Below are 22,500 nucleotides of genomic sequence, written 5' to 3' on the forward strand. Positions count from 1 at the left end.
AACGAACATGTGTGTGTGTGTGTGTGAGTGTGTGTGAGAGAGTGTGAGAGAGAGTGTGTGTGTGTGTATGTGTGTGTCCCACGAGGGACAAAATGATTAAAAATAGTAAATGATGTTTATCTGAAAGTGTAATAATGCAAACAGGTTTTCTGTAAGGGGTAGGTTTAGGGTTAGGATAGAAAATATTGTTTGGTCAATATAAAAGTAATAGAAGTATATGGAAATTCCGCACAATTCACAGAAACACACACACACACACACACACACACACACACACACACGGGTGTGAGTGTGACTGTGAGTGTGTACCTGGGATTTATCATGTTATGGGAACCAAATGTCCCCACAAGGATAGTAACATTTTTTAGGTCCCCAAGGTGTGAAGGTAATTCATCTTTCAGTTTTGCTGCACCAGCACTTTAAAGTAGGGATGCATGATGTATTGGGACGACGACACTGATTCAACACTCATTTTTCACATTTCTGTGCTGATTGTCGGGGAAAGATTCTCTGAACTTTATGACATACATATTGAAGCTTGTTTCTGCCATGGGATAAAAAACAACATAAATAGATAAAAAGGTAATTGCTAATTTTTTTATCTCACAATTTGGACTGAGTTTCTTACTATTCCAAATTTATATCTCATATTTTATTTATGATCCCCCCCCCCCCCATCAGAGTTTACATCTTGCAATTCAATTATTTTTAAGTATTTTTTTTATTTTATTTAAATTTCTATTTAAAAATTGTTTTAATTTTACATTTTTATGATTTAATACTTTTTTGTTTTATTTGTATTGTTTTTTTATTATTTTAAATGTATATTGTTATTTAATTTTAGCAAGTGTTTTATTTTTATAGTTTTTTAATTATTCATTGTAAGTTTACATTTTCACGATTGAATATTGTTTAATAACTGTTGTATTTTTATTTTTTAATTATTTATTATTAGTTTAATCTTAATGGTTTTCCATTTTAAAGCAATTAAAAATCAGCTGTTATTGAAATAAAGCTGAAGTAAAGTAAAATACAGATATTGAATGAATAATTTAAACTTAAAAAAACCTACATGAAGTAAGCTGAAGTACTAAAATGATCAAAACAAAAATTTTAATAAAAGCTATTTAGAAATAAAAAATGATGTAAAATCCCAAAACTATTAAAAAAGTTAATATCTGTTAAACTGTAATTTATTTCTGTGATGCGCAGCTGTATTTTCAGCATCATTACTGCAGTCTTCAGTGTCACATGATCTTCAGAAATCATTCTAATATACTGATTTGCCGCTTAAGAAACATTTCTGATTATTATCAATATTGAAAACAGTTCATATTTTTTTGTGAAAACTGTGATGCATTTTATTTTTCAGGATTCTTTGATGAACAGAAAGTTCAAAAGAACAGCATTTATTTATCTTTTGTAACATTATAAATGTCTTTTGATGAATATAATCAGAGTGTTAGTTTGTGAATGTCGGTGTGGTCTCTGGCTCCTGCAGCAGAATCGTGTGGTCGGCGCCATGCAGTTGTTCTCTGTGGACCGTAAGGTTTCTCAGCCCATCGAGGGTCACGCGGCTGCGTTTGGACATTATAAACTGGAGGGAAACACAAACGCTTCGACGCTCTTCTGCTTCTCCGTCAGAGGGCAGGCGGGAGGAAAGGTGCCATTAGACGCCATCACATTCATACGGTTTTGAACTGAGTGTGTTTATGTGGCTTTTCTGGAGTATAAAGCTGTTTTTTGTCTTCTCCAGCTGCACATCATCGAGGTCGGTCAGCCTCAGGCCGGTAACCAGCCGTTCACTAAGAAAGCAGTGGATGTGTTTTTCCCTCCTGAAGCACAGACGGACTTTCCTGTGGCCATGCAGGTCAAACCTTTACCACACTAATGAAACATCAGTCACTTCCGGAAGTAAAAACCCCTTTCAGTTTGTCCATAGACAAATTGATTTTTAACAAAAATTTTATTTAACATAAAATAAACCTTTAAAGACAGAGCTGTTGTGAGCACTGAGGTTGTTAACTGTTTGCTTTTACTGAACCCCTCTGTTCACGTTTACTTATTTTTTAAATAATCATGTTTAATAGCAGAATTCGTGGTGAAAACTACATTACCCATGATGCTGTACAGAAATTCCACCAATCAGAGAGTTGCAGCAAGCAAAGTGCACCAAAAGAGATCTTTAGCTCCGCCCCCTCCCATGATGTAATCAAGCTGGTCTACCCATGCCCTCAAAATACATACATATTTGTGTATATATATGCATATTTTGCAGTAAATTTAAAATATATTATGTTCTTCGCAGTTCTGGGTAGATTACTTTCAAATTGTTGTCCGTTACTGATTACAGATTACATGATGAAAATCGTATTTAGTTACATAATCTAGGTTGTTTATTTTAGGTAATGTGTTCTGATTACTTTCTAGATGACTTTTTACCTGACTTGCTTTTAACTTGCCATTAAATGTGCCACATTTATATTAAAAAGCACAGAGAAAGAAAAAAATACTTCGTTATTTGATATCATAATGTGCATTAAATGGGCTTAATGTAAAAAACTGCAGTGGGTTTGAGAATTAATAAAAAGCTAATATTTAATTCACTCGTAAAAATGTAAAATAAAATTATATATGAAAAAATAAATAAATAAATAAAACACTTGAACACTAAAAATATAAATGTTTAATTTGTTTACTTGCATGTCTATGTGATCATTAACCTACATCAGAAAACTGTCAACATTATTGAAATATTAACTTAATATTTTATGTCAAAGTGTTTTGGCTGGGAAAAAAAAGTTTTGTGAATCCCTGCATTACATGAACAAATATTAATAAGAAAGCAGTGGCATCACATGTCTACAGTTTTCAGAGTTAATATTATGACTAATATTATGTTAATCTAAACTAATTATGAGTACTTCATTTTTGGAATCTGATTACTGTATGTGTAATCAGTTACTACCCAGCACTGGTCATTCGCAATGCTTCATGGGATTGTTTTTGCAATGTTTGTAATGTTGTGATTCTCCTCGTAGCTGTTTGGTTTGGTTCATATCTTATAATGCTTTAATGTAGACTCTTTTAAAGTCCCTATGGGAAAAATGAACGGTAAAAATACTTCCATTAAAATACTTCCACTCTATTACCTGATGACAGAAGAGTTAATGATCACATGTTCACTCCTGTGTTTTCTCTCTCAGATCGGCACTAAGCACGGCGTCATCTACCTCATCACTAAATACGGTTATTTTCACATGTATGATCTGGAGTCGGGCGTGTGTATTTACATGAACCGCATCAGCGCTGAAACCATATTCGTCACGGCCGCTCACGAGAGCACATCTGGGATCATCGGGGTCAATAAGAAGGGGCAGGTACACACATCTGTACATACTACGCTGAAAACTGTGGCTTGCAGGACAAAAGCATTTAGAGAATGCATGCTTTAACACGCTCAAAACTGCTTCTGGAGTCCAGCATTGTGCATTTTATATGTCCTTTACTGATGCATGAGCACATAAATCTGTGCACAAAATAAGAACTGAACTGGCTTTGTCTGTTATTATGTTTTGTTTATTATGCTTGTAGTTAGCATTCTGTTTGCTGTACATAATAAATTGAATGTTTTGTAAAAGTTGAAATTGCACTGCCATATAATTTTAAAAATGCCATAATTACATCTATCTATCTATCTGGTTTATATATATATATATATATATATATATATATATATATATATATTTGTTTACCTTTGTTTTATTTGTTTGTTTATTGATTGTGAAGTATTTTATTCTGTGAGAAGAGCTAAAATATTAACTAAATATAAAATAGAAGTAAATATAACTATAACTAAATAAAAATTACAATGAAATATAATTATTCAAAATTACACATATATATATATATATAAAATATTCAAAAAGACAATTGACAATTATATAATTATATATGTATAATTATAACTAAATCTAAAATGAAATTCAAATTAAATAAATATATAACTAAGTAAATATATAATAATAATACAGATTTATAAAATGACAATTGACTAATGATGTTCAGTATTTCAGAGTTATAATTATAACTAAATACAATAATTAGAATTGGATAAATACAATTATTAAAAATAAAAGCTTTTAAAATGAAAATGTATCAATGGGAGTCAAGTATTCCAGAGTTATATTTATAACTAAAAATAAATAAATATGATAACCAAATACAATAATTAAAAAAAACAGCTTTTAAAAAGACAATTGATCAATCAGAATAGAGTATTCCAAAGTTATAATTATAATGAAATTATAATTATGAATAAGCAAACAGATAAATAAAATTTTATTATTATTAGTATTAAAAAATTTTTAAATAACAATTGGTTTAGATTTTCAGCCCAATCTGTTTTCAGTGATCTCCTCTTTTCTTCTCTGTGCGTGTTTAGTTACTCCACGTGTGTCACTAATGTGTGTGTGTGTGTGTGTGTGTTTAGGTGCTGTCGGTGTGTGTGGAGGAGGAGAATGTAGTAAATTACGTGACTAACGTGCTGCAGAATCCCGAGCTGGCGTTGCGTTTGGCGTTACGCAGTGATCTTCCCGGAGCCGAGGAGCTCTTGACTCACAAGTTCAACACGCTCTTCTCTCAGGGCAACTACACTGAGGCGGCCAAAGTCGCTGCGTCGGCTCCCAAGGTTCCTGAAAACACACACACACACAGCTCAAACAGAGTCACACTGAATCGCTGCTTTTAAATGAACATTTCATTATAAAACAAAAGTTCTTCTTTGGCCAGATTAGCCTACATTGTCTTAATAGCACAGGCTTCACTCCCTTCTCTTCTTCTGTTTCTCAGGGTGTGTTGCGAACGGCAGAGACCGTCCGGCGATTCCAGGCCGTCCCGGCGCAGGGTGGCCAGCCGTCTCCGCTGCTGCAGTACTTCGGGGTTCTTCTGGACCGCGGGCAGCTCAATAAGCTGGAGTCGGTGGAGCTCTGCAGGCCGGTGCTGCAGCAGGGACGAACACAGCTGCTGGAGAAGTGGCTCAAGGGAGAGAAGGTGCTATATTCATTACTCTTTCCCATTTATTACTAATCAACTCAGTTTATCTGTGCATTTATACAGCATGGAAAATAAAAGTTCAGTTTAGACAGATTACAGTTTTTGCCTATTGCTTGAACACTTTTTGCAAAACTTCGGCTCATTGTGTCAAAACTTTACACACAAGCACACAACACTGGGAAATAAAATGTCGAATTGAAACTCTGCTATCAAAACCTAACAATCCTGTCAAAATGTCACTCTGATGACAAAATGATACACACTTGCATCATATGAATACACTTTCAGATTAGCAGCAACACACTAGTGTACTTTATATAAAACACTGCAGTCTTTATTTTCACTGTTTTTATTGTTCATCAGTTAGCATTCTGTGAAGCTCAATGCAACACTTACAGTTTTTGTTCCTTTTTTTTTCCAACAAAGGTTTTCACAACAACCAAAAATGAAAGTACTGAAAGGTTACAAATGACATCAACTCAATTCTGCACATCACAGTACAGTAAATGCAGTAACGCAAAAATAAAACAAAATACACTACTGTAAATACAGAAAAACAGGCCAATTGTGCGTGGGTGGGATTGTGCGTCTAGCCATAGGATCTCATCAACGTCACAAGCAATATTTTCTCCTGCTAAGCAACGGGGAAAATAACGCCTTGTGTGCCGAATCCATCCATGGATTGACGTTACCTCAATGTCTCCGCATGCCTCTTCCATTGCCTGTAGAAGAGGCCTGCGGTTGGCGGTCATATACGCACCATCTCCCAGCGGAAAAAAATTATTCGATAGGGTTTAGAAATGGAGAGTAAGGGGGCAAGTATACAACTTCAAATTGATCATGGTTGGTGAACCAGTCCCGCACCACAGCAGCCCGGTGGAAACTAACATTATCCCAGACAACAACAAACCTGGGCTGCTCTGATCTGTCCTGTACAGCTGCATCATGAAGTGCATCGAGAAATGTTAGTATATGTCGTGTATTGTAGGGACCTAGTTTGGCATGATGGTGTAGTAGCCCTCCAAGGCTCATGGCGGCACACATTGTGATGTTTACCCCACGCTGCCGTGCACAATTGCCCTTTGCCCAATTATATTACGACCCCGGCGTTGCCGACCACCCCAGAAGGTCTTCTGTAGAAAAATGCAACCACAAATTGTTATTGGTTTGGTTCTTTTTTTACGGTACTGTATACATTACTGTAACATCTCAATGGTACACTGCTATGTACTATACTGTACTGTATGTTCCACAAAACTACCATTTTTTGTTACAAAAGGAGCACTAGCCAACTTGCAATACAGTACATGTGATACAGTAATGTGATATGGTACAGTACTGTAAATACAGTCTGGAGTGGGGAGTTGAAGACATACCTGTTTTCCAGTCTGAATGTCCTTATGATGGATGCAACGGTGAACCGGCTTAGATGTGGGTGGACTCTCTGCCCAGCTTCCCTCATTGTCAGGCCATGATTTATCACATGATCCACCAACGTTGCTCTAATATCATCTGAAATACTGTTCCATGCATAGCCTCTTCGACCATGTCTTGGTCCTCGTCCTCGTCCTCGTCCTCGTCCTCGTCCTCGTCCTCGTCCTCGTCCTCGTCCTCGTCCTCGTCCTCTACCTCTACCTCTACCTCTACCTCTACCTCTACCTCCATGCTGGCAAAGTTCTCAAAATGGCTCAAATAGGCTAGCTGATTGTTGATCAGTTTTGTAAGTAAGTGTTTTCAGGTGTGTGTCTAAGTGTTTTCAATCACCCAATGTGTTTTGTATTTTGAATAGATGTGTTTTCCCAATGGTACCCATGAGATTTCCTTTATGAACGGTGTCTTATGTATGAAATAGTGTGTAGTGTGCAGGAGCAAGTGTGTTGCAGAATTGCAACTGAAGTGCAAAGCAGCACTTTTGTTTAAGGTATGATTACACTGTGTTTAAGGTGTAGTAACAGAAGCTTCAAGTTTTGTTACTTTGGTCTAAGCATGTGTCTATAGTGTTCAAGCAATAGGCTGTATAAACAAAGCGACCCACCCACCACAGATATAACATTTGAAGTTTTTAATTAAATAATACATTTTTTAAAGTGTTTCTGTTAACATCGGCTTAAAGGTTTGAAGTGAAATTTAAATTGTTGTACATAATTTGTCAAAGGAATGATCAGATGACATTATCTTTTCATTTCAATTTTTATTTATTTATTTATTTATTTTTTGTCTGTTTATAAAAATGAAGTTGGCTAATCAAATTTATCTCTAATATTTTGAGAATAATTTTATTTTTATGCATGAAATATGCACTTGATTGGCCATGGTTTATAACACTTACCATAAAATGTTATTTTTTGTATAATTTGTATAGTTTTATAGCATTTATTTTATTATTTATTATAGTTTTGAACTCTTTTAATTTTATATTTTAAAGTATTTATTTTAATTTTAGTTTAAGTTTCAGTCATTTTGTTGTGCTTTTGTCATTTTTATTAGTTTTTATTTATTTTTCATTTCTATATAGATTTTATATATAGAGCTCAGTTTTAGTTCTAGTAATTTTAGTGCTTCAACTGAAACTTGTTTATTTCATTTAGTTGCCAAGGCAACGTTTTCATTTAAGTAATTTTCATTTAAGTTTAAGTTTTGATTTTTCATCTAATATTTATATTTTAATCTTACCTAATATATTTTTTATTTGATTTCAGCTTGTTTTTATTGCCATTTAGTATTAGTTAACAATGACTTTTGAGGGTTGGATTGTTGCCCTGTCTATTATAGTATTTATTAATTTTTTTTAATTAGCTTTTTACTTAACATTTTCAGTTTTCATTAAAATTTTGTTTTTATTTTTAATTTAAATTTTTAGGTTTTGTTGTGTACTTTTTAATTTATAGTAGTTTTTATTTATTTATTTTTAATTTCTGTATAGATGTTTATCTTAGTTTTAGTGCTTCAACTGAAACTCATTTATTTCATTCAGTTGTCAAAGCAACATTTTGCTTACATTAAGTTAAATTATGTTTTTTTTTTTTTCAGCTTTATTTCAGTTACCCAAAACTATTTGTAAAGTAGTTGAAGTATTAGACAACAATAACAACACTGAAAGTGACTCTTGAATGTTGGATTGGCATCCGTTTAGTGATCTTTTTCCCATGATGCCCTGCAGCTGGAGTGCTCGGAGGAGTTGGGTGATCTGGTGAAGGCGGCTGACGTCACTCTGGCCCTCAGCGTTTACCTGCGAGCGAATGTTCCTGCTAAAGTCATCCAGTGCTTCGCTGAGACGGGTCAGTTCCAGAAGATAGTGCTCTATGCTAAGAAGGTACCGGCGTTCCTTTCAAACGCTCTATTCTACCCTCATCTGTGTCTCTGCTCTGGTGTGATTGACGTGTTGTTTTTGGGGGCAGATGGGATATTCTCCAGACTGGGTGATGCTGTTGAGGAGTGTGATGAGATCCGGTCCTGATCAGGGCCTTCAGTTCGCTCAGATGCTGGTTCAGGATGAAGAACCGCTCGTCAACATCAACCAGGTATCAAACACGGACGTTTCAGTTATTTCTACAGTGAAATCGATCTAGTACACTTAAATGTTTGTGTCCCTTCAGATTCATTTTCTAGTTAACTAAAACTAAAACCGTAAAAATTATATTTTTTGTTACTAAAAATACAGATATATTTAAAATAAATAAACAAATAAATAAAATAAACATGACAAAACTCACTAAAATAAAAACAGAAAATATAAAATTAAAAATGAGTTACTAAAACTTTAATTAAAATGAAAACAGAAAATTTTAAAATAAAAATGTTACTAAAACTTTAATTAAAATGAAAACAGAAAATTTAAAAATAAAAATGAGTTACTAAAACTTTAATTAAAATAAAAACAGGAAATATAAACAGAAAAACTAGTTACTAAAACTTTAAAATGAAAAATAAAAACAAAATATAAAAGTAAAACTAATGTAAAATATTAATAAAAACTATAACAGGATCTCTAAAAATAGCACTGCTCCACACCGTGACTGCGCTCATCACTGACCCTGTGTGTGTGTGTGTGTGTGTGTGTTTGAGGTGGTGGATGTCTTTATGGAGGGGAATCTAGTGCAGCAGTGTACTTCATTCCTATTGGACGCTCTGAAGAACAACAGGCCGGAGGAGGGGCCTCTGCAGACACGCCTCCTGGAGATGAACCTCATTCACGCCCCTCAGGTGAACCAATCAAATACAGAGAAGCTCATGATGCTGCAGTCACAGCATAATTATACAAGATGACCCACCACAATACCATTTTATTTTTTTATTTTTTACTTGGACCGTCTGAGAACCAGTTATTTTAGTACTATTTATATACTATTATAGTATTTATTAATGTTTATTAATTTTTATATTAAATAATTTTATTATTTATAAAAATGTATAAAGTTTTAGTAATTTTTACTATGTGATTTTGTTATTTTTATTTCTTTTTTTATATATTTAGCTTTAAAACATTTCTTATTTTTTCATTTACAATTTTTAAGTTTAAGTGCAAATTTTTCATCTAATATTTGTATTTTCATTTTCATGTTATTTCAATTAATGAAAACCTTTTTTTTTTTTTTTTTCTAAAAATAATAACACTGCAGAGATGTCATTTAAAAAAGTCTTGTTGAAATCACATTGGTTTTGGTCATTAGTTGGTAAGATGTAAACATGAATGTTTAGTTTGTATGTTTTGTGTTTTGTTGATGAAGTTTAGCTTAAAGGTTTAGTATTTTCAGCCTAGCTTAGCTCTCCAAGACTGTTTCATACTCCTGTCAGTAAGTAAGTGATTGTCTGAAAACACTTTAAATGCACATCACATCATAATTCGACTTAGTAACTTTGAAAACCAAAAGCATATCACAACAAGACTTTTACCTGGTGTGTTTATGTGTGTGTGTGTGTTTGCAGGTAGCAGACGCGATCCTGGGGAATCAGATGTTCACTCACTACGAGCGCGCTCACATCGCTCAGCTGTGTGAGAAAGCCGGTCTTCTGCAGAGAGCTCTGGAGCATTACAGCGACCCCTATGACATCAAACGGACCATCGTACACACACACCTGCTCAACCCTGAGGTGTGTCTGTGTGTGTGAGAGCTAAAGGACTCAGGCGAATGTCTTTGCATATTAAATGAGCATTACATGTGGAACTCTTTTGAAAACAGCCGCCAAGATGATCAAATCATGAACAGTGTTGATTATAGCATTATATTTAGAGCATCAAAGGTTGCAATAGAAGTAAAAGAAAATAAAAGTAAAAGAAAATTTAAAATTTAATTTTTATTTAATGCTCTTTTGAATTTAAAAATATATTATCACACTTTAAGTTTTTGTTTATTATTTAAAAACAAAATAAAGTGCAATTGTACTATTATCACTATTATTAATTATTTTATTTTTAATATTCATGTTAAAATGGGGAGTTTGTTTTGTGTTTTGAAACTTGCAGTGTTTATTGCAGAGTAACCTCTTGTGCGTAAATATCAAGAACATTTTAAATTTAAATTTTTAAATAAAAATTTTTACATTTTTAATTCAAATTTAAATTTTTTTAAATTAATTTGTTTACATTTTTAAAATAATTTTTTTTACATTTTTAAAATTTAAAATTTAAAATTTTAACATTTCAATTTTTACTAATTCAAATTTTTACATTTTTTTAATTCAAATTACGTTTTTAAATTCAAATTTTTACAATTTCAATTTCAAATTTTTACATTTTTTAATTCAAATTCAATAATGTATGAATAAAGTTATTGTCTGTCAGAGCAGTCTTGAACATTTAGTGTTGTTATTCTTCTCTTTCTCTGTCAGTGGCTGGTGAATTTCTTTGGCTCTCTGTCTGTCGGCGACTCCGTCGAGTGTTTGAGGGCCATGTTGGCTGCAAACCTGCGTCAGAACCTGCAGCTGAGCGTTCAGATCGCGACCAAGTACCACGAGCAGCTGGGAACGCAGACGCTGGTGGAGCTTTTTGAGTCGTTCAAGAGCTACGAGGGTGAGACGTGTGTGTTTGTGAGGCTTCAGAGGGGTTTGAGGCTGGTGTGGTGAATGATTCCTCATTTCTGTTTGTCTCGCTCAGGTCTGTTTTATTTTCTGGGCTCTATCGTGAACTTCAGTCAGGACCCCGATGTGCACTTCAAGTACATTCAGGCGGCGTGTAAGACAGGTCAGATCAAAGAGGTGGAGCGCATCTGTAGAGAGAGCAACTGCTACAACGCCGAGCGCGTCAAGAACTTCCTCAAGGTACACGAGAGAGAAACCAAGCTCATCGATGCGTTCAGTTCAACAAAATCTGTCAATAAATCCAGTTTAGCGCATCTGTCTTCATATATATGACTTTTACTGGCGCAATTGTTAAACGCACAATATTAACAGAAGCATTAATGCAGATGATGAGTTATGGTAATAATAATATGGTTTTAATCAAATTGACAATTTATTTTCATTTATTGAATTTCAGTAAATGAATAATATTAAAATAAACATTAACTATAACTTATAGTTAAATTTTTACATTTAATTAACCTTTTATTTTAATTTACTGAATGAGTTGAATTGAATAAATAACAATAAAATAAACATTCAACATTAGCTTACATTTACATTTTTAATGTAATAATTTACATTGTATTTTAATTAATTAAAATAAATTAAATGAATTAATAACAATAAAATAAACCTTGGCAAGCTTATATTTTCAGTTATTAATTTAACTAGTAACAATTTATTTTAATTAACTGAATTAATTCAAACTGAATTAATAACAATAAAATAAACATTCAACATCAAGATAATTAGTTAAAATGAAAAAAAAATTTAATTGAAATAATTAAATTGAAGTAATAACAATAAAAAAAACATTAAATGCAGCTTAATATAAATTTTTATTTAATTATTAACAATCTATTTAAATTAATTGAATTTAATCAAATAATTAACAATTTAAATAAACGTTCAACCTTAGCTTATATTTACATTTTTACATGCAATTATTAACAGTTTATTTTAATTGAATAAACTGAATTGAACTAATAACAATTAACATTCAAGTGGCTTAAATTTACATTTTTATTTTAATTAATTATTTTAATTCAGTTGAATTAATGAGAACAAATAATTTAACCTCAGCTTACTTTTACCATTTTTAATTTAATCGTTAACAGTTTAATTAAATTTACAACAATCTCCCCTTTTGCATTTCTCTTTGATTACAATTTTTATAATAATTAATAATATAATAACTGTTTACGAATTGCTCATTGTTGTCTCACACTCTACTGCTTTGAATATAGAAATGCATTCTAATTCTTTTTGACAATAGAATATAGCTTTGTTTGTGATGCCAGTAAAGCTCATTGGACTTGATGTGTATTTGTAATCAGGTTTTTGTCGTGTCGTTGCACAGGAAGCCAAACTCACCGATCAGCTTCCTCTCATCATCGTGTGCGACCGCTTCGATTTCGTCCACGATCTCGTGCTCTACTTGTACCGTAACAGCCTGCAGAAGTACATCGAGATCTACGTACAGAAGGTACAGCAAGAGTCCTGAGCTCATCATGCACACACACACACACACACGCTGCTGATCTGGGGAGTTGATGAGTGTGTGTTTGCGCTGGTGCAGGTCAATCCCAGCAGGCTGCCGGTGGTGGTCGGAGGTCTGCTGGATGTCGACTGCTCCGAGGACACCATGAAGAGTCTGATCCTGGCCGTACGAGGAGATTTCAGCACAGACCAGCTGGTGGAGGAAGTGGAGAAAAGAAACCGGTATAACGGATCCAGTCCTGTCCTTTTTCTTCACCCGCTGCTTCTCTCATTTTTTTTCTAGCAGTGAAGTGAAAAGTCATTAGATGCATTGGATATTTATGATATATTTATAATGAAATATAATATAATATAATATAATATGTGACCCTGGACCACAAAATCAGTCATAAGGGTCAATTTTTCAAAATTGAGATTTATACATCATTTGATGTATGGTTTGTTAGGATCGGACAATATTTGTCTGAGATGCAACTATTTGAAAATCTGGAATCTGAGGATGCAAAAAATCTAAATATTGAGAAAATCGCCTTTAAAGTTGTCCAAATGAAGTTCTTATCAATGCATATTACTAATCAAAAATTCTAAGTTTTGATGTATTTACGGTAGGAAATCTTCATGGAACATGATCTTTACTTAATATCCTAATGATTTTTGGCATAAAAGAAAAATTGATCATTTTGACCCATACAATGTATTGTTGGCTATTGCTTCAAATATAGCTGTGCTGCTTATGACTGCTTCTGTGCTCCAGGGTCACATGTAATAATCTGGCAAAATGTAATTTACCAGTATCTTTAACTAGTGTGATGATTCCAGTGTTTATTTTATTTGCCAGTTTGTTATCACAGTATTTCAAGTTATTAGTAAATTGTAGATTGCCAAGGAAAAAAAAGATATAAATTAAAAAATATGTAAAATAATACAATATTTAAGATATTGTAAATATACAATGTATCATGAATACTCAAAGCTCACAAATAACACCCTAGATTATTTTTAGTTAAATATATACTGTATTTTTCTTCTCATTTTAAACATTTTTAAATGTACTATATAAAATCTAAATGTTGACTATATATAACATATATATAAGGATATACCGTACTATATGGTAATAATGTATTCATGAATATAAACAAATCGACTATATATAAAATTTAAAATATACTAATAAAATGAATCTACTATATAAAAATGTATATATGAATATAAAATAAATCTAGTATATATAAAACAAACAAAAAATAATTATATATATATATATATATATATATATATATATAATTTACTATATGTAAAATAAGAAATGTATAATTAACAAATATATGTAAAATAAAAAAATGCTTATATTAATATAAATTAATCTAGTATATGTAAAACAACTCTTTTAAGAGTTTTATTCAAATTCTCTTATTTCAGAGCAAATGCATATCAAATATAAAAAAGACCATATATATTCTTATGAAATATTTTTTTGAGATAAATTATTTTAATGTCTATACTACCCAGTCCTAACACATAGTGTGGCAGTCAGATCCATCAGTGTCTCGTTTTCTCCAGACTGAAGCTGCTCTTGTCCTGGCTGGAATCTCGTGTTCAGGAGGGCTGTGAAGAACCCGCTACCCACAATGCACTGGCAAAGATCTACATAGACAGTAACAACAATCCTGAGCGCTTCCTCCGAGAAAACCTGCACTATGACAGCGCGACCGTGGGCCAGTACTGCGAGAAGAGAGACCCGCACCTCGCCTTTGTGGCCTATGAGAGAGGACAGTGTGACCTGGAGCTTATACAGGTGTCTTCTGCTCTCCACGGCTGCACTTATTTAATCAAAAATACCATAAAATCAGTAATAATATGAAATATTTTTACAATTTAAAATAACCAGTCTCCATTTGAATATCTGTTAAAATGTAATTTATTTCTGTGATGCGCAGCTGTATTTTCAGCATCATTACTCCAGTCTTCAGTGTCACATGATCCTTCAGAAATCATTCTAATATACTGATTTACTGCTCTAGAAACATAAAAGTGTTTTCTGTCCTCCTGTAGGTGTGCAATGAGAACTCCCTGTTTAAAAGCGAGTCGCGGTATCTGGTGCGGCGGAAAGATCCAGATCTTTGGGCTCAAGTTCTGCAGGATACGAACCCGTACAAACGGCCGCTGATAGATCAGGCACGAGTCGCACCTGAAACATCTACAGATATCATGCAGTGTGTGATTATTGAGATGTTAATGATGAGGATGTGCACAGGTGGTTCAGACGGCTCTGCCGGAGACGCAGGATCCAGAGGAAGTGTCTGTGACGGTGAAGGCGTTTATGACGGCCGATCTGCCCAATGAACTCATTGAACTTCTGGAGAAGATTGTTCTGGAGAACTCCATATTCAGTGAACACAGGTCAGTCTGACTCGTGTCACACCGATTGAGATCAAATTCATATTATACCAGAGACCAAATATCACAGGGTCCAAATTAAATATATAATGAATAAAATGCATTGCAAAAATCTCACAGATTGTGTAAATAAAGGATTGTTTTTGACTGACAGGAAAATTATGTAGTTGGAGAGTAGCTGTGTGGAGCATCAAAAGTAGATTATAATTATTCTTTTTATATTATGTTATGTTATATTATATATTATAATATATTGTTACATTACATTGTATTGAATTAAGATTGATCGCTTTGTTATATTCCTCATTTTTAAGAAGCTTTGAATAAAAGCACATGCTAAATGAAAATGTAAATTATTTAAATGACAAATGTAAATACAATAACAATGTTTAATATTTAATTTTATTTAATTTGATTTGATTAAGATTAACCACTGTTGAATAGTAGCTTTGCATAGAAGCATCTTCTAAATTAATAAATGTAAATATATTACATTACAACATTTTATATTATTATATTATATTACTAAATTAAGATTCATATTTTTATTGTATTCCTCAGTTGTAAGTAGTTTTGAATGAATGTATTGTATTATATTATAAATATTATTAAATTATATTGCATTACATTATATTTAATTAAGATTGATTGCTTTGTTATATATCTCATTTCATTGTATCTGATAAATGAATAAATGTAAATACATTTTATTCTATTCTATTACATTATATTATATTTGTATGTTATATTATATTATAATTCTGAATTTGGATTTATCGCTTTGTTGTTTTGCTCATTTGTAAGCAGCCTTGGATAAAAACATCTGCTAAATGAATGAACTTAAATATATTATTATATTGATATTATTGATTATTATATTTTATGATTTATAATGGGAGTTATGTGTTTTTATTTTATTTTATTGAAATAAGATTATCCACGTTGTTGTAATTGTAAGTAGTTTTGGATAAAAGCTGAATGAATGTAAATATGTTGTTGATTGCGATGGGAGTGATCTGGGGCCGGTTGCATAAACCATTTAGACTAGTCTTAAAAAGTTAATCATCTAATTTGTTTCTTCAAGACTGGTCATAACTTTTTAATTCAGTTATGAAAAGGTAGATTGGTCTTATTTGTATTGGAAAAGTATCTCGTTGGCAACTGCTATTTGGTCAAACTAGTTCTTAAGACACAGGCTAAGTTGATGCAACTGGCCCCTGATGTAGATTATACATTGACTGTATGTGATGATATTAAAACATGTCTTTTGCATCAGGAACCTGCAGAACCTGCTGATCCTGACGGCCATCAAAGCAGACCGGACACGGGTCATGGAGTACATCAACCGGCTGGACAATTATGACGCTCCTGACATCGCCAACATCGCCATCAGCAACGAGTTGTATGAAGAGGCCTTCTCCATCTTCAAGAAGTTCGACGTCAACACCTCAGCAATACAGGTATGCAAACACATGATCACGTGATGGTCCGCACACAGATGCCTGGACTGAAGCTCTGTCCCACGCAGGTTCTGATCGAGCACATGGGGAATCTGGACCGGGCGTATGAGTTTGCGGAGCGCTGTGCCGAGGGCTCGGTCTGGAGTCGGCTGGCTCAGGCTCAGCTTCAGTCTGGTCTGATCAAAGAGGCCATCGACTCCTACATCAAAGCCGGAGAGCCGTCGGCGTACATGGAGGTGGTCGATGCTGCCAGTAGAAACGGTGAGATGATCTGTCCTCAAACATCCTTAACACTAGAACCGCCTTTGGGTCAATTTTACCCATGCACATCACTACTGTTTTGATATGGCTAAATGTGACCCTGGACCACAAAACCAGTCTTAAGTAACTGGGGTATATTTGTAGCAGTAACCAAAAATACATTGTATGGGTCAAAATTATAGATTTTTCTTTTATGCCAAAAATCATTAGTATATTAAGTAAAGATCATATTCCATGAAGATATTTTGTAAATTTACTACTGTAAATATATCAAAACGTCGTTTTTGATTAGTAATATGCATTGCTAAGAATTCATTTGGACAACTTTAAAGGCGATTTTCTCAATATTTAGATTTTTTTGCACCCTCAGATTCCATACATCAATGGAAAGCTGATTTATTCAACTTTCCGATGATGTATAAATCTCAATTTCGAAAAATTGACACTTAAGACTGGTTTTGTGGTCCAGGGTAACAAATAACATATTATTTCACCGTATTTATTTATTTATTGCTAGGGCTGCCCTTGACTAAAGATTTTTCTGGTTGACTAGTAGTCGTTCATTTTAAGCATTAGTCGACTAATGGCACATTTATTAATAAACCATTATAATGAGCCTTTAATTGCCTACATAGTCTATAAGCGCTCTAGCACACGCATAAAGCTTGCCACAGCGCACTGCAGAAGCTAATGATTATGAATGTGTCTGGGAAAAACATTAAGGAGGCTGCATTAACATTTTAATAATGTATTGATACACTAGCGCTTTCTTTGTTTTCAGCATAAGAGATGAAGTTGGCGACTCGTCGTATCCGCAGTAGTGGATGCGCCTGTATGCATATTTCATACGGATGACATAATCGGAGAAAATTTGTTTTCCATTTGAATTGGTTCATTTGAAAGTAGACATTTCGCTGTCTATAGATATTTTTTCATGTCTGTATGGCAATTATACACAGAGTTTCAGAGTTTCGCTCAAGTTCACAGAGACCGAAACGGCAGAAAGCGAATCCTGATGCTTTCATTATTTTACAAAAGCGCAATGTTTTGTTGTTATTGTGAGTACACACAAATAAACGTAGTCTTTAGAGCGTTTGGATGTCCTGCCCGATGTACTGTATTAGCCTACCACATAGACCAGCCATTAACGAACTCTCCGTCAAAGACTGTGTGACTTTGTTCGCCTGTGGATTTTTTTTTTTTCTGTGACTAAGCGACTAAAAAAATTTTGGTCGACTATTAGGGGGCAGCCCTATTTATTGCCAAACACCCTAATTGTTTGGAATTTGCTTGTTGAGCTCATCAATAATAATAACATACATTAAAATGCATACATATATGTCCTATCAATTATAAAGAGTCAGCACGCTTTCAATGACAGCTCTATAAAAATTGAACATACCAACTTTAGATACCCCAAACTTTTTAAGCTGTCTTAAGAAAAAAACGCTTTTGATGGGATTTTTAAATAATGCCTCTTAGGTTGTCGTCCCACTTTAACGTTGCAGAGATGGTAATTCCGAGAACCTTAAAACATTGAACATTTTCAGTGTCCTGACCTTTAATAGTCAATGGCGAAAACAGCATTTGTCCACCATCGGAAATAAAACACCATTTCCTTTGTTTTTAGGACATTCAACTTGATCTGTCCTCAAACATCCTTAAACTGATGTGTACATGGCTTAAAAACATCCATAATATGCTGTAAATTGATTGAACAATATCCCAGGCAAGTGTATGTTTTTATAGGGAACTGGGAGGATCTGGTGAAGTTTCTTCAAATGGCGAGGAAGAAAGCCAGAGAGTCGTACGTGGAAACGGAGCTTATCTTTGCTCTCGCTAAAACAAACCGTCTGACTGAGCTGGAGGACTTTATCAATGGCCCCAACAACGCTCACATACAGCAAGTACGGAGATTTACACACTTTTAATGTTAGCTAGCTTCCTTATCTGATAAATCTCTCTCTCTCTCTCTCTCTATATATATATTTTTAAAGTTTTATTTCAGTATTATTGGGGTACTATTATAGCTCTTATTAATATTTTGAATGAGCTTTTATTGTTATATTTTCCATTTTCTTTTCAATTTAAGTTAAAATTTTAGCAATTTTGTTTTGGTCTTTTTTTAATATGTCAATATAGTTTTTATCAATTGTGTACATCAAATTTAAAATGAGAAATGTTGCCTTGTCAACTAGCTGAAATAATAATAAAAGTAAGTTTGTTTTTATATTTTATTTCATTTAATGCTTATTATATTTCAAGTAACAAAAATTTCAAGTTTTTATGGTTTTAAGTTTTAATTTTGTTTAACTGTAATAACCTTGTAAACATAGTTATTAATATATAATACGCTGTTATTAAATATACATATAAATATATTATATAATATATTATTATATATACAATTATATACTTGTATTATTATTCAATATAAAATATTTTATATATAGTATATAGTTTAGTACATATATGGAAGATAATAGTAATAGATAAGAGAAGATAATAGAAATATAACATTTCATGTAATGATGTTATTAATAATAATGATAGCAACAACAATATATTATGCATATATTTAATATTAATGGTAACATGTTTATATTTAATAATGAATATATTTTACATTATTAAAATAATCGTATTTGAAATATTTTCATAATAATCCATAATAAATGGTCTTTTAAGATTAATTTATAATCTTGTTACTCAACAGTATTGTGCACACTTGATGACAGTAGCAGAACGTGTGCTTTGAGATCTATCACTGGAGATCACTGCAGAGCATCACATCTTGTATTATTTTCAGTGTCGAGTAACGTGTTTCTGTCTGTAGGTTGGCGAGAGATGTTATGAAGAGGGTATGTTTGAAGCCGCCCGGCTGCTGTTTAATAATGTGTCTAATTTCGCTCGTCTGGCGTCCACACTTGTTCACCTCGGCGAGTTTCAGGCGGCCGTTGACAGCGCACGAAAGGCCAGCTGCACACGCACATGGAAAGAGGTGAGAGATGAAGACGTCATTAAATACATAGGGCTGATTGAGATTATTTAAACAAATTAATTACCTAAAGTATCGATTAATTAATTGCAAATCAATATGGGCTGAGAAATTACCCCTCAAAAGATCATTTAATGTCATTATTGTGTTAAATGAGAAAAGCATTGAATAGACATTGCTAAAAAGACATATATTGATTCTAGGCCACACATAAAAATACGAAATTTAAATAAATAAATAAATGAAACTCTGAAATTAAACCCATTGTCTTAATGAGTGAGTCATTGAATCATTCATCCAACCAATTCATTCAAACAAATGATGAAGCAAGTGACTGTCTTTATGAATGAAAACAATGTCTGTAATAATAATATTTTTTATATATTTAAAACCTTTTCATGTGTCTCTTATATGTTTTAGTTAATATAGTACATCAAGTTATACTAAATGAAAATTAGAAACTAAAACCACCTGTAGCTGGCGGCAAGTCCATTAATGAATAAATCATTCAGTTATTCGTTCAAACGTCTGATTCATTCAGAAATGAAGCAAGTGAACTGTCTTTATGAACGATTCACTGAATCATTGACTCACTCGATTCGCTCAAAACATGGATTCATTTAGTAACGAATCAATGCTGTGCTTTGGCTTTGTTTAGAAATATTTTAGTTTGCAAAACTGAGCAAAAACAGACAATATTGTGTTTAAAATATTACACAGTGTTAACTTTGGTTTATTTACTGTTGTATGAAATCAGCATTTTTGTTCAGATAATCGGGAAAATCATTTTGGCTAAGCAGTATCATATGATATAAATGAAAAACAAAAACCCATACAGGGGCATTTTTGCCCTCATATCTTGAATTTTAGGAGCATACGTGACCCGTGCTGGCAAAATGAGTGTGAATGTGCACGGTCTAATTTTGAGCTGCAGGCAAAAGAAGTGAAAAATTTCAGTTTTGTTCGAATTTGAGGTTTTCACAAAAATGAGTTCATTAAGCCCTCGTCTAGCGATCCCGATGCTCCAAATAGTAATTAAACATCTACAATGATCTTTATTTGAACTGCATTTTTATAACTGCATTTTATTGCACCATATGAACATGTTAAATTGACAGCCCTACTTTAAACATTATTCTCTTGTCATGCACAACTGGTTTGTAGCGTCCTGTAATGTTCGTGTCCTCACTGAAATCTCAATCGTACTGTATTTTTAGGTGTGTTTTGCGTGTGTGGACGGAGAGGAGTTCAAGTTAGCGCAGATCTCCGGCCTTCACATCGTCACTCATGCTGATGAACTGGAGGAGCTCATTAACTACTATCAGGTGAACAGCCCTCACAATCTCAGTCTGTGGACGAGCTCAGTGCGGGTTTGTGATGTCTTCTCTGTGTGCGTCAGGACCGCGGGTATTTCGAGGAGCTGATCGTGCTGCTGGAGGCGGCGTTGGGGCTGGAGCGCGCTCACATGGGCATGTTCACCGAGCTGGCCATCCTCTACTCCAAATACAAACCCCAGAGGATGAGGGAACATCTGGAGCTCTTCTGGTCCCGAGTCAACATCCCTAAGGTGCGACTCTCGCTAATGTGTTTCTCAGAGAGTGAGCTGAAGAAATAAAAATGTTATTTGCATCCTGGAGCTCGTATAGAAGAGCATGACGCTTGCAACGTCAAGGAATGCATGAACTGATTAGATGTAGACGTTGAATGCTTTGTAAGCCGCTCTGGATAAAGGCATCTGCGAAATGCATTAATGTAAATGAGTACGTCAATAAATTTAAAAAATGACTAAAGTAAATAAATAAATAAAGTGAGTTATCAGCACTGTAAGGAAAGTTGTACTGAGGAAATTAATATTTTCTTTTGCATTTCCTTTTTCTTTTTTGTGTTTTAATGTTGCACAAGGGTAACATTTCAATGTTACATTTTGGTACATTTTACTACTGTTCAAAAGTTTTGGGTCGGTAAGATTTTAAAAATGTTTTTAAAAGTGTCTCTCTTTTGCTCACCAAGGCTGCATTTATTTGATTAAAAATACAGTAAAAACAGGTAAATTGTGAAATATTTGTACAATTTCAAATCGCTGTTTTTTCATGTGAACATCTGTTAAACTGTAATTTATTTCTGTGATGCAGCTGTATTTTCAGCATCATTACTGCAGTCTTCAGTGTCACATGATCCTTCAGAAATCATTCTAATATTTGCTGCTCAAGAAACATTTCTGATTATTATTATCAGTGTTAAAAACAGTTTCATATTTTTGTGGAAACTGTGATACATTTTATTTTTCAGGATTCTTTGATGAACGTAAAGTTCAAAAGAACAGCATTAATTTGAAATATAAATTTTTGTAACATTATAAATGTCTTTACTGTCACTTTTCAACAATTGAATTCATCCTTAATTTTTAAATATTTATTAATTGTTTATTTATTAATTAAATAAACAAAATCATATTGATCTTAACATTTTGAATGGTAGTGTAATTAGCTATTTAATATTTGCGTATCTCTTGGTAATATTAGTAATGATGTGAATGCACTGGAAAGGTTGTGTTTACGATTTGCTGTGTTGTGATTGGTCAGGTGTTACGAGCGGCAGAGCAGGCCCATCTGTGGGCGGAGCTTGTGTTCCTGTATGATAAATATGAAGAGTATGACAACGCCATCCTGACGATGATAACACACCCCACCGACGCCTGGAGAGACGCTTGCTTCAAAGAGCTCATCTGCAAGGTCACATGACACGGATCACATGTTGCTCTCGTGT

At 33.4% G+C, this 22,500-nt stretch overlaps 1 protein-coding gene across 4 annotated transcripts in view; it reads left to right on the plus strand.

Annotated features, from left to right (window-relative positions):
• Window positions 1-22,500, plus strand: part of cltcl1 (clathrin, heavy chain-like 1) — a 48,490-nt gene that overhangs the window by 14,236 nt on the left and 11,754 nt on the right. For all 4 annotated transcript variants that reach the window (XM_058784610.1, XM_058784611.1, XM_058784608.1 and 1 more), the window contains 23 exons: window positions 1,502-1,663; window positions 1,757-1,870; window positions 3,207-3,380; window positions 4,493-4,690; window positions 4,852-5,052; window positions 8,216-8,368; window positions 8,454-8,576; window positions 9,121-9,258; window positions 9,982-10,146; window positions 10,885-11,065; window positions 11,150-11,313; window positions 12,476-12,601; window positions 12,695-12,837; window positions 14,179-14,413; window positions 14,671-14,793; window positions 14,873-15,018; window positions 16,292-16,475; window positions 16,544-16,736; window positions 18,486-18,643; window positions 19,573-19,737; window positions 20,952-21,059; window positions 21,134-21,301; window positions 22,317-22,466. In XM_058784610.1, coding sequence (XP_058640593.1) covers window positions 1,502-1,663; window positions 1,757-1,870; window positions 3,207-3,380; window positions 4,493-4,690; window positions 4,852-5,052; window positions 8,216-8,368; window positions 8,454-8,576; window positions 9,121-9,258; window positions 9,982-10,146; window positions 10,885-11,065; window positions 11,150-11,313; window positions 12,476-12,601; window positions 12,695-12,837; window positions 14,179-14,413; window positions 14,671-14,793; window positions 14,873-15,018; window positions 16,292-16,475; window positions 16,544-16,736; window positions 18,486-18,643; window positions 19,573-19,737; window positions 20,952-21,059; window positions 21,134-21,301; window positions 22,317-22,466 — 3,672 coding nt within the window. The remainder of the gene's footprint in view (window positions 1-1,501; window positions 1,664-1,756; window positions 1,871-3,206; window positions 3,381-4,492; window positions 4,691-4,851; window positions 5,053-8,215; window positions 8,369-8,453; window positions 8,577-9,120; window positions 9,259-9,981; window positions 10,147-10,884; window positions 11,066-11,149; window positions 11,314-12,475; window positions 12,602-12,694; window positions 12,838-14,178; window positions 14,414-14,670; window positions 14,794-14,872; window positions 15,019-16,291; window positions 16,476-16,543; window positions 16,737-18,485; window positions 18,644-19,572; window positions 19,738-20,951; window positions 21,060-21,133; window positions 21,302-22,316; window positions 22,467-22,500) is intronic.

This window comes from Onychostoma macrolepis, chromosome 08, assembly GCF_012432095.1.
Source record: "Onychostoma macrolepis isolate SWU-2019 chromosome 08, ASM1243209v1, whole genome shotgun sequence".
NCBI lineage: Eukaryota > Metazoa > Chordata > Actinopteri > Cypriniformes > Cyprinidae > Onychostoma > Onychostoma macrolepis.